General features: G+C 42.5%; 1 protein-coding gene across 7 annotated transcripts in view; it reads right to left on the reverse strand.

Moving 5' to 3' along the window:
* Positions 1–10,668, reverse strand: part of SYBU (syntabulin) — a 73,765-nt gene extending 63,097 nt beyond the window's left edge. For 2 of the 7 annotated variants that reach the window (XM_054499886.2, XM_054499888.1), the window contains exons 1-3: positions 7,772–7,990; positions 6,502–6,582; positions 4,591–4,795 (exon numbers count right to left, since the gene is read on the reverse strand). In XM_054499886.2, the coding sequence (XP_054355861.1) occupies positions 4,591–4,795; positions 6,502–6,582; positions 7,772–7,990 (505 nt within the window). Of the gene's footprint in view, positions 1–4,590; positions 4,796–6,501; positions 6,882–7,771; positions 7,991–10,580 lie in introns of those variants that run through there. The other 5 variants (XM_054499887.2, XM_054499889.1, XM_054499891.2 and 2 more) reach the window with 5 other exon arrangements.
* Positions 10,669–16,451: the final 5,783 nt, after the last annotated feature.

A 16,451-nucleotide genomic window follows, 5' to 3' on the forward strand; every position in this document is an offset into this window, starting at 1 on the left:
ACTAGTCTTCTATCTGCATAATTTGTTCCACCTGCCATGTTTACAAGGCGCCCCAAGGAGAACTAGCTTAAAAGCCAGCAATCCATCTGCCTCTCAGTTCTAAGGGGGTAATTATTGCCTCAACTAAGCAAAGAGGAATGCACAGCATGCTGCTAACCATGTCAGGTGACTGATGTATGTGCCTGACACACTCACCCAGCTCATCGGCTTTTCTAATCGTGGCTGGGGTCATGGTACAGTAACAAACACAATTCACTACTTACAGAAAAGGGGGAGAAAAATGGATAGAGGCTACATTCAATGGGCCAAACTCAGAACACAAACCAACAATGTGGGCTTTATCACTTCTTGTGTTAAAAACAAGAAACTTGGGGGAGAAAAGACAGGTTGACTTTATGCCAAAACACTGGTTTAAACAAACAAACAAACAAAAAACTTTTTTTTTTTTTTAAAGGGGACAGGAAAGGAGGTGTTTTGTTTCTATTAACTTCCTATTAACTGTACTTCCTTACGTATTTTTAAAATAAAGCATTAATTAATATTTGTTAATAATGTACAATGTTCTACCTGTTGTGCATATAAAATAGGGCCTGGCCTCTAATACTGTGTAAACTTAACTGTCTCCAACTAAGGTCATAGTGACCAAGACTGAGTATAAACTGTGAGGAATACTGTTTGAAGACTAGAACGATGTCCAAGCACAAAAACACTCATGTGCCGATGAAATGCACAAAACACATGCAGATCTTCAAAGAAATTCCACTAAGAAGAAGTGATTAAAAAAAAAAAAAAAGAGCTCTTTGGGGACACACCCCAAATGAATTGCAAAAGGTCACACACAACTTCTTCCCTCTGAAATGAGGTAGAGACAACATACAAATTAGCATATAGAATATCAAGTCATTAAATGTTCCGTGCCAAAGCTCCCATGGGAAAGTAAGAGGGAGGCAGTGGAGTGCGGAGAGAAAACAGAAAGTGGGTAAAAACGGACAGATCACTTTGGAAACAGTTCCATTCTTTTCATTTCACAGGCTGGTAAAATTATAAGAAAAACTTGCGGGTGGAGTAGAGAAAACATCAACATTGAGCTGATATTTATTTTGCCGAAGTATAGCTACCATCAACTATCATGAATTTTCGTTTCATTACAAATGATAGAAAAGCCAGATTCTCAAAATAAAGGATAATTCTTTGTATTTAATAAATGTTTATGAAGCTCCTTATATTATCTTTTTTTTAAAAAATAAAAATTTTAGAACATATGACGCTCTTCGTAATTAATGCTTTTGATATAGATTTGAGGATAGAATCTCCAGTTTGCAGTTCTGAAAATGTAATTTTCAAATTAAATTTCATTGCATTTGAGGTGACACCTTCCTCTATAATTTCATTACCAGATTGTAAGAATTCCCTTAAGTAGGCATGGCCCCTTTTACATGAGTGAATGTGATGATTTATAAAGAAGATAAGCTAATACAGGAGGATTACTGGAAGGTTGCGAAGCTATGATGACAATAGATCCCTCTAAATTATTTTAGCTTTGTTCTAGTAAAGGATGGTATTTTTTAATATTTGTATGCACCTTGTTCTCTGACTTAACTGCCATGATTAAACAACGAACACACATTCTGGCCTCAGTGTTGGAGAGACTGGATTAAAACGAGCGATTTCCCCCTGCTGGTTGGACATGTCTTACATTCTCTATCTCACTGCCTGCAGCATTAACACTCCCCATAGTACCAAACCCATTTATTTTCCACCCACCAACCGGCCTCCTAAAGCATCATTAACATGCCCCCAAAGGCCTTGCTGCTGTCAATTTTAGCCTACACAGCACTCAAAAGCCTTTGTGGGGTTTATCGGAGTTCTGTAGGAAAGGAAGGGAAAGGCATTAGACTCAAACCTTGGGGAACTGACAACACAGGAAGATGAAGAGAGATGAGGGAGAGGCCCAGGAATGGAGGAAATCCTATCTGCAGGCAGGGTGCAAGGCTCAAGATTGAAAGGTTGTTCAGAGACACCCATAATTATATGCTTCTGCCACTCAATTTTCATCTAGTTAATGGCAAAAAGATCAATATCTACTTTCGATTTTCATGTATAGCATTATAGCCTTAGTCAGAGACAGGTCTCCTAGGAAGGAGGATGATTCAGGAAGTGGATCCGGGGAAGAATAATTCATAACCAAAATCAATAATCATATTGGTTTCCCTTCATATTTTCTAAAATATATTTGGGGTTTTCCTTTTCTTTGCTGTTTTGAACAACTTTTTCTTTTTTTCTGATAACACTATTCACCCTGAAATCCCTCACAGAGGAATTGATTACAAGGAGAGAATACCAGGAATAAATGTGGAACTGAGTTATGTACACAAACCTCTGTCAGTTTGAAACGATGTGCCCAGAGTTCATCCACACTCACCAGAGTGAGCTCTGGGCTCCAAAACAGAGTTAAAGTAAACAGCATTACATTCTGCAAATATGACTCTAGATTCTAGGAATACTAACTGTGATAGCTTCTCAGTTATCCTTTTGTTTTCTTCTTGGGGGAATAGTAAGCAAAGCAGCAGTGGGTTTCCATCTTAAACTAGATTCATGTGATTCAAATATAAAGAAATAAGTTTTAAAACAATATTTTGATAGGGTTTTTTTCAGAATCAAGCAGACGATTTGAGTTAGTTAGAAAAAAAAAAAAAAAGTAGGCAGTGCAGAATTTCCAACATACAACTTATGCAGAGGACAGAATAACTTTGTGGAAGTATGTAATAAATCCAAAGCTGCATTTATAAAACCCTTGAAAAATGTAGCTGTGAGCCCTAAATGCAGTGGAATGTTAGGTCCTGCTAAATTAGAGCATTAATCATAGCATCTTGATTCACGTGTTTCTTCTCATACATGTGTTAATCTTCAAGTTCCATGTTCCCTAAATAAGTTCTAAAACGTTATCCACTGTGAAACATTCTTCACTAGTCATAAGACAGTCACTCCTTTAAATTTTACCCAAATTCCTAATACTTCTCAAGGAATGTAAGTCCTTCTAAGTCATGTGCTTCAATGGGAATAAAAAGCTCTGTCAAGTGATAATGGTGGCACCTTCAGGAACTATCAAGAGATTTGTGCCCTTACCAAACATGCTCACAACTTTAAGGAAACTTTCTTAATCACATGCCCAAACTGGCATCCATAGTTCATTGTATTAAGAACCATCTTTTATTAAGGACTTCTGTAAGCCAGGTACCGTGCTAGGTGAACATTTAGGTACTGGTCTCATTCAGCTTCACAGCCACTCTACAAGGCGAGTATTATAATCTCATTTTATGGATGTAACAACTGAGGCTTAAGGAGGTTAAGCAACTTGCTGAGGGTCACACAGTATGTAAGTGGTGAAAGGGCCAGGGATTCCAGCCCTTCAGGCTTGACAGATCACAAAGCCTGGGCTCTTCCCTACTAAACCATAAGGCCAGGCCAGCCTTGGGCTATAACTCTCCTTGATCTTGACCTCACTTATTAGGAATTGCTTTATCTTTGGGGAATTTTATAATTAGAGGTACACAGGCTTCTAGAGGTTGCTAGTATAAAATTCAATCCAATATTTTTTCTACATTTAACAAAGGAATGCATTTTTAAAAACAGTCATAGAATGGCGGTCATTAAAAGGTCAGGAAAGGACAGATGCTGGAGAGGATGTGGAGAAATAGGAAAGTTTTTACACTGTTGGTGGGAGTGTAAATTAGTTCAGCCATCGTGGAAGACAGTGTGGCGATTCCTCAAGGATCTAGAACCAGAAATACCATTTGACCCAGCAATCCCATTACTGGGTATACATCCAAAGAATTATAAATCATTCCACTATAAAGACACATGGACGCGTATGTTTATTGCAGCACTGTTCACAATAGCAAGGACTTGGAACCAACCCAAATGCCCATCAATGATAGGCTGGATAAAGAAAATGTGGCACATATACACCATGGAATACTATGCAGCCATAGAAAAGGATGAATTCATGTCCTTTGCAGGGACATGGATGAAGATGGAAACCATCATTCTCAGCAAACTAAACACAGGAACAGAAAACCAAATACCGCATGTTCTCACTCATATGTGGAAGTTGAACACATGGACACAGGGAGGGGAACATCACATATCAGGGCCTGTCAGGGGGTGGGGGGCTGGGAGAGGGATAGCATTAGGAGAAATACCTAATGTAGATGATGGGTTGACGGGTGCAGCAAACCACCATGGCATGTGTATACCTATGTAACAAATCTGCACATTCTGCAAGTGTATCCCAGAACTTAAAGTATAATAAAACAAAGGAAAAAAAAGTCATAGAAACAAGAAGTTAGATTTTATAAATTATAAGCTAGAATAACATATGAAAATTCAGGTGTGAGATTCCAATAAACTGAACTATATGAAACTGCTGTGTTTGTAGGTCACAACAGCCAGAAATGTACCGGCTTCTACAATTCATCCTAATAGTAGAAGTGTAGTTCTAGGCTATAAGGGACCCAGTATGGGCCCATTCACAATGCACCTGCAGTGCACACGCTTCACGCCTCTGGTGGCCTCCCGAGGGTACTGTACCTGAGCAGAAGCTGTTGCTGCTAACGGTCCTCGCTGAGCGCCCAGAGCTGCTGGGGTTGAACTCTCTGCTCTCTTCCTCAGAGAAAGGAGACTCAGAGGCTGGGGACACTTTGTGCTGTTGTTGGGGCATATGGGGCCGAAGAATCAACCGGGGAATTCGGCTTCGAGAAATCTCCTTGTCATGATGCTGCACTCTGTGCTCCTTCTCAAAATTGGACATCAAAAAAGAAAACAAAAGGAAACGCGTTTCCCTCTCTTAACTCCTGTCGGTTCCTTCAAGGATCAATTTCTAAGAAATCACATTTCTGAGTATTGAGTCTTCACAGAGTAGTCCTTATCTCAGTTGCTGAAATGAGCTTCAAAACTCTTCCACTGAGCTAACCTTTCTAATCTACTGAATAGCACATGTCTGTGTGGCACATACACACATACACACACACCACACATATACACACCTCCACTCACTAGCTGGAAGGTCATCCTACTTCCCTATGCCAGTCCTGACTCACCTTCCCACCCTGACTTCTATCACATTCAAGCTTCTGCCTCCCAAAGGCTCTTTATTAACACCACATTCTGGCTTACTTGATAGCCTTCAGACTTCCATTTTGCTTTCCCTAAATTAGCTGTGACAATCTGACTTCTGTTTTCTTGTCTCCTCACAAAGTCAAACCCTATACCTGGAACAGTTATTTCCTGATAGCTCACACACAATCATCTTTAAATTCCCTCCTCTTCTGGACAGGATCTTAATTATTTGTTAATATCCTGGTACACAAGGCTTGTTGCCAACAGAAAAGCAAACACAAATCCGATACTCGGGAAGATGGCTCCACCTTTTACATCATCTTTAATTTTTGTTTTCCTTACAGGACATCCATAAGAAGAGATTTTTCTCTCTCCTTAAAAATGCAGCATGAAGTACCCTGCCATGTCTTGGTTTTAAAAATGCATAACAGTAATATTTTCACAATGTTTTCCAACTTATAAAGTGCTTTTCCAACCATTTTCTCATTTGATCTTTACACACCAGACTGTACATAGAGAGGACACCAATGAATGTCCCTATTTTCAGATGAGGAAACAGGCTAAGTGGGGTAGAGATGCTTAGGCAATTCTGCACACCATGCCAGAAGTAGAACGAAATTCAAATCCAGTGCTTTGCAGGGTCACCACCACCCTGCCTTATTAAAATGGATTCCTAGGAGGAGCGTTTTGCAAAAATTCCACTGCTTCCTCCAACCTCTGCCACTGAAAGGGACTCTTTGGCTTAGGTAACAAACAGCCTTTCGAAACATGACCTACTGTTCCTTCCACCGGCTTACCAGGAAGGGTCACGGCCAAAATAAACACCTCTGGGAGGCCGGCACATGGCATAAATTGAAGGGTAAACCTCAGCAATGGGGAACTTCGGAGGGCCCCTCAGGCATCCACTCTACCCGGGGGCCTCCAGCCGCACCCAGCCTCGGATTCGCCCTGCACATCTGCCGCCCAGTAGGTACCACGCGCCAGCCACTCCGCCGGGCACACCGCAGACCCTGAGCTAAGGCAGGGTCACTGACACGCGGGAGTCCTCATTTCCCAGTCGCGAATGCATCAAATTCCTTTCATTCACATCACACACACAGGACATCAACTGAAAACTACACGCCACAGTCCCAGTTTCAGGAGGTGGGATTAACCCTCCAATCATGTCATTCTCCAAAATCTATTCCTCCAGTACCACCTCCCCATCTCCTGGATCTCAACTCCTAAGCAATGCCTCCTGCCTTCTCCGGACCCCACCACCACCTCTTCCACCTTTCCCCAGACTCTAAACGTCACCCCTCCAGCTCTCATCCCGCCCGCTTCTCGCCCCGCAGTGCCCGTCTTCCCCGCCCTCCAGTGCCCGCACTGCCCCGCGCTTCTTACCTTGCTCTCGCGGAGGGGCCCCATCGCGCCGCTGCCTGCCGGCTCCTCGCGCCGCCGCTGCCGCCGTCCAGGAGGAGGCACCTGCGAGCACCGAGCGAGGAGACTGCGCTGAGCCGGCGCGGGCTGCGGGCGGCGGCTCTTGGTGAGGCTCCAACGCGCCGCCGCCGCCACTGCCGCCGATTGCGCTGGGCTCCGAGGGCGCGCCCGGCCCCGCCCCGGCCGGACACGTGGTGCCGCAGTCGCTAGAGGCCGCTCCTGGGGCGCCTCCCACGCCCTCCCTCACCTGCGGCCTTCGGGGCAACTCGACCGCGCCTGGGCGCGCCCCACCCGCCCGATTTCGCCACGGCACTCCGCGTCCCCCCAGCCAGAGCCCGTGTCCCTCCCTCTCCAAGGAGCTCGGCCCGGTATAGGCAGGCTGCGGCTAGCGGCATCTCCAGCCCAGGGGTGTCCCCACCCTCTTTTTTTTTTTTTTTTTTTTTTTTTTGCACTTGATCTCAGGTTTGAAGGGGATGGCGTTGGATGGAGTGACTGAGAAAAGCTGCGACATCACAGAGAGACAAAATAGAGAAAGTTTTCCCCTGGCGACCCCTCCTTGGCCTCCAGGTCTTAAGTCAGCCTACAGCTCCCCACAACTGCCTCGCCCGAGAGCTGCAGAGATCCCTCTCATACCGGAGCCCAGCCAAGCCAGTGCGGCAGGAGTGACACAGCCTCTGGGTTCCGGGATCTCAAAGGCTGCGATGGATTCTACTTGGAAGGGGTTGCATCAGAAAGGCCTTCAGTGGTCAGCGCAGCTCCCTCCGGCTTGGAGAAGCCAGGCTGCTATGTAGCCAGAGAACAGCCTTTCCCCAGCGCTGCCCTGCAGCTGCCCGGCTCCAGGAAGGAGCTCCAGCACACTGCTAAGGGAAGAGCACTGGAATTGAACTCAGAAAACCGAGTTCAAGCCAGCACTCCAATCGGTCCCTTCAGCCTGAGTGCCTTTATGCCTAAAGTTTTTGTTTTTGTTTTTGTTTTGTTTTTGTTTTTTTTCTTTTTTCCGTTGTTGTTGAAACGGCATCTCGTTCTGCGGCCCAGGCTGTAGTACAGTGGCGCGATCAGGGCTCACTGCAACCTCTAACTCCTGGGATCAAGGGATCGTCCCGTCTAGGCCTCTCAAAGTACTCGAATTACATGCGGATGCCTTTGCATGCGTGGCCTACGCCTACGGTTCTTGACCCTTCTGAACTTCAAATTTACCCTTGTTAAATTGAGGGATAATAATAGTGATACCTACCTCTAGGATAGTTGTGAGGATTAGGTGAGGAAAACAAACAGCTCTATCCAGCTTATTGAACAGAACTTTCCAAAGGGCAGCTAAGTCGGGTCCAGATGATCCAGTCAATATTTGTTGATGCCTTTTACATGACAGGCAGAAAAAGCATTCGTGATGCACACAAATCTGTTTAAGAAAGCTCGAAAATCTATCCAACTGCGGAGTTAGAATAGGGTACATCAGATGGGCCAAGGACCTTGATTTATTACAATTGCTACCCTTAAATCTTATCTGGTGGTGGAATTCACCATGTATAATGACTTATATACCCTTTATTCAGAATTGGAGAATATTCCAAGCAGCAGTGCGACAGGTGAACACTCTGATTCTTATGCACCAGCGTCCTACATGGGAGGACTGTGCTCCTCGAAAACTGAGGGTCATTGTCCCCTTTTGTCCATCCTCCAAACAGCATTTCTCTGAGTCCTCAACTCTCAAACCTAAGAATGTATGTTGTGAGTCTAGAGAGAGCCTGAAGCCAGAGGATTAGTGGAATCAATTTCCCTTCTTCCTATAACTCCAAAAGAGAGCTTCCTCTGTAAATCTTCATGCCTTTTCAATCTACTTAGCTCTCTCAAGCAGTGAGGTTGGTAATTTTAGGATTCTTTATTTGGGAAGAAGAGGTGATTAATTCATACTTTCTACACCCACAGCTGTTTCAAATATGGACCTCAGGAAAGTGATGGTCCAGGATGATTCATACAACTTATTATTCCTAAAATTATGAGCCTGGGATCATATACTGTGAGATAAGAACAAACTTTTAAAGTTAATGGATGCTTCTGAGTTCCCTACTTAGAATTGAGAATTGACACTGGGGACCTAATAGCAGAAACACCCTCCACTGAGTTAGCCAAGTCAGAACCTCAGTGTCATTGTGGACTTTTTTCTCTCACTCACCTGACCCACACATAGCATAAACCACCGAGTGATCTCCATGCCACCCAAGTAATAACCGTCTTGAATCTGATTACTTCTGTCCACTATTTGTCTCCATTATCTTCACGTAGAGTGTAAACCACAGTCACCCTAAATTATTGCAATAGTGGTCTAACTCAAGGTCTCTTGCTTTCAGCCTTGCCTCTTATTCCTTTCTCTCCAATCAGTGTTTCCATTTTTCCACAAGCCTTTATGAAAAGCTAAATCAACTCATGCTTCTGCATGAAAACTCATTAATGATTTCCTGATTGTCCTCTGGGTAATACTGAAACTCCTTAATGTGGCACACAAGGCTTTCCTGATCTGGCCACCTTGTTTACCTCTCCGATCTCATTTCTTGCCACTCCTCTCTTTTATAGATACTCCCCCACCTCCCTAACCTGCCCCTATGGTCCCTGCCACTCTTCCCCTACATACAAATGGATACTGCTCAAACTGTAGCACTTTCAGTTCTCGGAGGTGGAGGTTTTGTGTTCTCTTTTTCCTCGAGACTGCTGCACCTGCCTCTGTTTAGAACATTTCTTGCACTACATCCGACTATCCTCCTCAACTCTTAAAGATACATTAAGTTTCGTTTTAGACAGCTTCTTCCAGGAAACCTCCCCTGATGATTCCAGGACACTTATTTTTACCCCCAAGAGAGCTGTTATGATCTCCTCAGAATTCCCCATTTACTTGTTTGTTTTCACTGAAGCTTGTAGGCAGTGCCTAGTATAATTCCTGTTATACAGTAGACACTCAATACATAACTGTCAAATGAATTAATGCCTGAACGAGTGAATTCTGTAACCCCATAAGGGGCTCATCAGTGCAAGATAAAGAACATAGATACAACTTGTTTTGAAAATGATTCAGATAAAGCTGCCTCCACAATGTATTTGTATCTGATGATTGGGTGTGTGCCTAAAAAATCCAACATGTGTTCAGTGACAGCTTTTACTGCAGAAGTGCAGGCACTGAGAGGCTGTGCAGTAGCCTTGCTGTCGCCATAGCAACCTAGCAGAGGGAAAGGCTGATGATTTAGTGTTCAGATGCCTCTCAGCTCTGTACTTTTGGAACCCAAGCCTGTTTTTCCACTGTTCTAAAAGGCAAGTTTCACCAATGATAATATCTATGCCGCTTTAATTTCATTCAAGTGTTTCTCATGTCATTAGAAGAAATGACTTGTAACATTTGGATTATACCATCAAAGAGATATAATCTAGTACAGCATAATATGGTCTTCTTTCCCCTGCTTTAAAATAGTCTTATGCATCATTTTCATTTTTTACTTAAAGACTTATTTTATGGTCTTGTTTTATCACCTTTTGGCTTCTTTAAAAATTAATGTATTTCTGGCTTTTAGAAAATATCAATTGCTTTAGGATTTAACCTAACCTTGAAAGATTATAAATAATATATATATTATTTATATATATAAATAGATATATATATCTCCTGGCAAAGCACAGGAGAGATAGGGTATTGTAGACTGGGAAGGAAGGTAATGTCTTTATATAATTATTCCCTCAAATCCGGGATAAGTTATTTGATTGTTTATGTGAAATTTGTAATTAAATGATTCCTACCTTTCTTATGCACAAAACTTTATATTTTCAGAACTCTTCACATATATAATTTTATTTGAGCCTCACAAAAATCCTGTGAGGTACATGTGGCCAATCTCTGAGACCAGATAGCTGAAAAAGCATAGATTTTTATTAATAGGAATCCCCTAGACTGCAAACTTCACAGAGAAGACAATACAAATGCACTGCCGAAAAGAAAACGCCTGCACCAAACAACCCAGACACATCACGGTCCCTCACATTCACTCTTCCTCGCATCTCACCTGTGTATGTTGGGGGCTTTCTTGGGCTCAATCAAGGCTGACAAAGCACCATCTCCTAATCCTATCAGCTGTGTGAGCAAGAGCTGCCGTCTCTCTCGGTGACCTAATGTTGGGTGATCTGCACAGCAACAAGGAGCAGCTGACGTGCTTCACAACACGTCATGAAGGAAAGAAACTGCATTCTGGGGCATCGTGAGATTTTTGTGTGTGTGTGTGTAGTGGGGTGGGGTGGAGACCCATATTTTTCTTACCAGGGAGAGAGCTGCCTGTTTTCCCATAAGAGCATGTGTGATTGATCAACCCTCCTCCTTTTTTTTTTTTTTTTTGGAGACAGAGTCTAACTCTGTCGCCAGGCTGGAGTGCAGTGTGGTGCGATCTCGGCTCACTGCAACCTCCGCCTCCTGGGTTCAAGCTATTCTCCTGCCTTAGTCTCCTGAGTAGCTGGGACTACAGGCGCGTACCACCACACCTGCTAATTTTCGTTATTTTAAGTAGAGATGGGGGTTTCACCATGTTGGCCAGGATGGTCTCCGTCTCCTGACCTCGTGATCTGCCCGCCTCGGCCTCCCAAAGTGCTGGGGTTACAGGCATTAGCCACCGCGCCCAGCCCAACCCTCGTCTTAATGTATGTGTGTTATCGTTACTATAGGTTGAGGTACTTTGATGCTGTAAAACTGAAATGACTAGAATTGCACAAGATCAGTCCCCCAGGAGGTGGCCTAGAGGTGCTTGGGGCAGAGAAGGCAGTGGGTAACCTGAGGCAGGGCATGCTTGAACATTCATTGGGCTCAGAATATGTCAATTATCTCTGCCCAACAAACGAGTGTTCAGTCAGAGTATTCTCTCAGTGAAGAACAGAAATTAAGGGCAAGTCCAGGGGAAGAGGCAGAGGTTGGGGGTTTGGAACGTTGAAGGATGGTAAGGGTCTAATCCTCTGCTTGCCTTATAGGGGAGCAGACATGAGATAGCCTCCCCCAAAATGGCTTTTTTTTGTGGCCTTTGGTTCATCTTTGAAAATAGGGTAAGATATTTGTCAAACACACAGGCACGGTGATTGCATTAAACAAAATGGGGACACATTGTTGGACAAGTAGGTGTATACTTATTGGACAATGAATCAGAATGATTGAAATTAAGAGGCTCTGGAAAGTATGCGTGTAAAGGTTGCCATCTAAGTAGGGGAAACTGAGACTTGACATTTACCTAGTGAAATGCTTCATATGATTGGACAATCTGTGGGTCTCACAGATGTACAGAAAAGGCAAAGGATGTTATCTGTAAGACATGAAAAGGAAAGCCTAAATCCAGTAGATGAATTCTGGGGCTAATAGAGAAGCACCTTCCTTCCCCAAGAAACCAGAAGGTGTGGGAAAAGCAGCTGAAAGTTGCCTGAACCCAGCAGGGCAGCTGTAGAGAGAGGATGCTCCTCAGACATGCCAGACACAGAGCAGATACACAGGCTGGAGGCTCTGAGGGGTTCACTCAGCATCCATAGCAGTCTAGGCTTAAAAAAAAAAATTGTAATCTGGGCTCCTGGAAAGCAGATCAATGGTAGATTTGAGTTACATTAAAAACAATATGTTCTCCATAATACACTTTATTTCCATGATTTTATATTTTTTGCTTCCACTTTCTAGTAAACATCTTAAAAAATAACTTTGTCTTTATTTCTGCTAAGAAAATGAGAGCAGGAGCAAAAGAGGAAGATTTTGAGTGTCTCTTCTCAAAGAGCAAGAACACTATTGCCAAATGGAGCCAAGCACCCCCAGAGGCCAACCAACTACTATGATGGCAGCTACAGCAGGGAGTGGTTGGGCTGTTGGTGTGGGGGACACTTGTGCAGTTGTAGAGCTGAGGATAGTTTTGATTGCTGCTTTATTCCCACTTCCTAGGCTATTTCTGTGAACCACTTTCCTTTATACCTGAAATCTTGTGACCTTGTGAGTAAAGCTGGCCTTTGCTGTGTACTCCCAGCTCCTCTCTAATCCACTGCAGAAGAATTTGTAGGAAAATAAATCTAGAATCTGGGAATCTGGCCTATGTAGTTTCATCTGCCCATGTGTCCTCTTTAGCTACTTCTGCTTCTCAAGAGAAAAAATATGCCTTTTAAAAATGATAACTATTTTTTTCTTAGAAAAGGATACTAAACCATGTTATCAAAATTTTAGAAAAGAAAAAAAATACTCATTATCTCATTGCCTTAACATCAATTATCCATATTCCTTCTGTTAGCAGTTTCATGTATTTACTTTCAGGCTTATCTACTGTGCATCGAAACCAGCATGTTAAAATAAGAGTGAAATTCTAAGTGACATATGGTGAGTGAAGTTACTACTCCCCTCTGTCTTTTCTCGGATTATCAGGGACTGATCTGAGATACAGGGATCTCAGGCCTCCTTATCACTACTGACAAACAGCTGAGGCTGCTGCTGGAAGCCTAGAAGTTTCAGGATGGCTTCCTAGATATCTGGTCCTCGTGGAGACTGGACCCATCTGAAGCTTCAGAAAAAGTTGCTGGTGGGGAATTAGCAAAGCTAAGGCTGGAGAAATGACCTTAACTCAGAGGCTGGTAGAAAAGTACCTGTGTCCCTTTCTAATCAGAAGTCCAGCTACTAGCTTGCCATTATGTGAAGCTAATTCAGGGAAGCACTGGAAAGTGAAATGAGTTTCCCAAGTCTGGAAAAAGATCTGTGACGAGAAAATGTAGTTTAATAAAGGACATGAATTCTTGAGTCTCATAGGCCTGAAATTGAGACTTTTTTTTTTTTTTTTTTTTTTTGCTCTGACAGTGCTACTCCAGTCAAGTTATTTAACCCCTGTAGTTCAGTATGTGCACATTAGCTAAAAAGGAAAGAAGAACCAGTTGCACTAGTTAATGTCTTTGGGCAAATTAACTTTTCTGTGCCTCATTTTCACACCTAGAAAATAAACTTAATAACAGTAATTAGTTCATAATACGGTTATAGGGATTAGATAAGAACAGACGCAAAGCCTAGCATTTATATCTGGCACATGGTTAGAGCTTAATAGATATCCTCTGTCCCTCACGATCAAATGGCTCCAACCACCATTGCTGTGTCCTGCTTGCTTGTTTCACATTCACCTCATCCTAAAAAGTTTCATCTTAATTTTTATTAAAGGGAAGCAATAAGTTTTCTCTCAATGACTTATGGCATATAAAGAAGGACACTGAATTTCTCATTAGGAAAGATATTGTCAGGACTTTTCCTCCAGAAGGTAGAGTAGAAGGCATGATGAATGCACAGACACCTATCACTCACTCATTCATTCATTCATTCATCCATCCATCACTTCTTACTTCATTCCTTTTCTGAGCCATGCATTGCCTCAGCCCCTAGTTCCGAAGTATTCAAAGATGAACAATGATTGCTGCCTCAAGTGTCCCAAGGTCTAATAGAGACATGGACATGACCATCAGCTGGTAAACTATTCAGTGTGTTTGCATGAAATCTGGACACCCAGAGGGCTTGCCAGTATCTAAATTAGACTGGGGTCTGAGATGTTCAGGGGTGAGTTTTAAGATGAATTTTGAAGCATTGAATACATCCTATTATAATCTGGTTTCTTCAGAGTTCCTTTCTCTTTATTGTTCCTCTCCTCTCTTCCTCCTCTTCTTCCTTTTTCTCCTCCTCCTCCTTCTTCTTTTTCTACTCTCTCTCTCTCTCCCTTTTTTTCCCTACTTTGAGATACTTCTGCCACCGTCCAGGCCCCAAGGATTGATGCAGAGGAAAACAGCTTTTGGGCTTCCCCTTCAATCTTTACTGCCTGGATGTGACCTTCTAGAAGAAAGGGATTTTTCTCAAATCTTGACCACCTAGGACAGCATCAAGACAATACCTGGTGTTTTGTTAATTAGCAATAGTTGACATTTTAAGAACACCATGTTATACTGCCACCTATGGGTTTGTTCATGAAATTTTCTTTTGACAGGTAAAGTCTCTTGGCCTGAAATGTAATAAGGGTTAATAATGCCTTTATTCTAACTTTCAGGGAGATTTCAGAAAACTTTCAAAATATACGGCTATACAAAACTGGATGTCAATAAAAAGAACATTATTTAGTGGTTGTGAAATAATGAGCAGGTGCTTTGATAGACAATGGTTCCAAACTCCTTTCTTCTGTTTACCTGCTGAACCACTTTAGGCAAGCTAGGTAACATCTCTGTATCTTGGTATTCTTATTTGTAAAATACATGCGTGGTTCTACTTCATAGGTCTATTTTGAGGATTAAGTTCTATAACACTTGTAATAAGCCCAGCATAGTCCCTTGTACAAACTGGGGATTTAACAATAGATTTCTTGCTCTCCTTTCTTCTTCCCTTCCTCAATTCACAATGACCCAGAGGAGGATAAACTATGTAATTCCATTTTAGCTGAACAGTCAGGTAAATCCCTCTAAAACAATAATGATAAATGAAGTTCATATGGTCACTACATTATGTATTCCTAGGCATCTATTTTCTTTTTTTAAAAAATACTAATCTTTATATTTTTGAGCAGTTTTAGGTTTACAAAAAAAATTAAACAAAAGGTACAGAGAGTTCCCATATACCCCCTTACTGAGCTCTATCCCAATATACCTGATTAGTTAGGTATAATTATGCTCTGGCTTTTGAAGAAGGTGTAAATAAGTGCCCATCAAATGGATCTATATCTCCCATCTTCCCCTGCCCTTTGCCTGCCTACTACCTTTGGATTTGCCTCCAAGGTCTTCTCTGTCTCCCATGGTGGATTCAATGCCAAGACTCCTGGAAATTTCCCAAAAGTCTTAACAGCACTGCCTCTCCTATGACCTGAAGCTGAGCACGGTGGGAAAACCCCACAACCCTGTGGATGAATGACACTGCGTGCTCTTGCTTTTCACCTGCAGTGGGCCTCAGTGCTGCCTGGCAATCATTTTGGGCTTCTAGTGCGTGTTCTGTCCTATTCTCCACAATGTCTATTTTAAATCTCCTCCATACTTCAAATCTACCAGCCTACCACCCCTGCCCTCATGTTGTACAGATGGCCATTTCTCCTGATTGATAGACAAAAATAGGAGGTATTAAGAGAACTCTCTCAATCTCCTGCCTTCAAACCTATAAATTCACCTGCCTCCACCCCATCCTTCCCATTTCTGGTTCTTTAGGATGGAAGCTGTGTTTCTTCCTACACAAGGAAAATTCATTTACCTGAGCTCTGGATCCCATTCTTTCCCACCTCTTAAGGCATATTATCCTATCAGTTAGTCTCTCATAGGATTATTGAGAATATCAGAGGAGTTAATAACCATAAAGAACATGGAAGAGCACCCTGCACACACTAAGCACTCAATGAACATTAGCTATTTTTTTTTGATAACTTTAATCCATTTTTTTTTACTGGACATTTCACATCAGCATTTAAACATGCCAAAAACTTTCCCAGTGAAATAAATGACCGTCCAAAGCTCTCATATATTTCTAGTACAACCTGATTTCTTATCCCATTCATCACCAAACGTCTGAAAAAGTTACTTGTCTAGAGTATATGTCTCACATCTCCCTGCTCCTTGAACCAATCCCTACTCCACTCATGTACCCACTACTCTACCAAATAGCTCTTGCTCAAAGTCACAAATTCTTCCATTTGGTTTAATCTGATGGCTAGTTTTTATCTTAATCTTGGCTTCTCATCAGCCTTTGGCATAGTGAAATACTCGCACATTTTTGAAAAGCACTTTCGTTTTTTCTGGAACATTGCCCTCCTGATCTTCCCCTACTTCTTGGTATCCTTTTAGCTCCTTTCTTAAATGTTGCTTTTGCTCACTTTCAAGCCCTCACCCTTTTATTCTTTCATCCATCCTTCCCTCTTGGGGCAATATCTTTCTTT

The sequence above is a fragment of the Pongo pygmaeus genome, chromosome 7 (genome assembly GCF_028885625.2).
Source record: "Pongo pygmaeus isolate AG05252 chromosome 7, NHGRI_mPonPyg2-v2.0_pri, whole genome shotgun sequence".
In the NCBI taxonomy this organism is placed as follows: domain Eukaryota; kingdom Metazoa; phylum Chordata; class Mammalia; order Primates; family Hominidae; genus Pongo; species Pongo pygmaeus.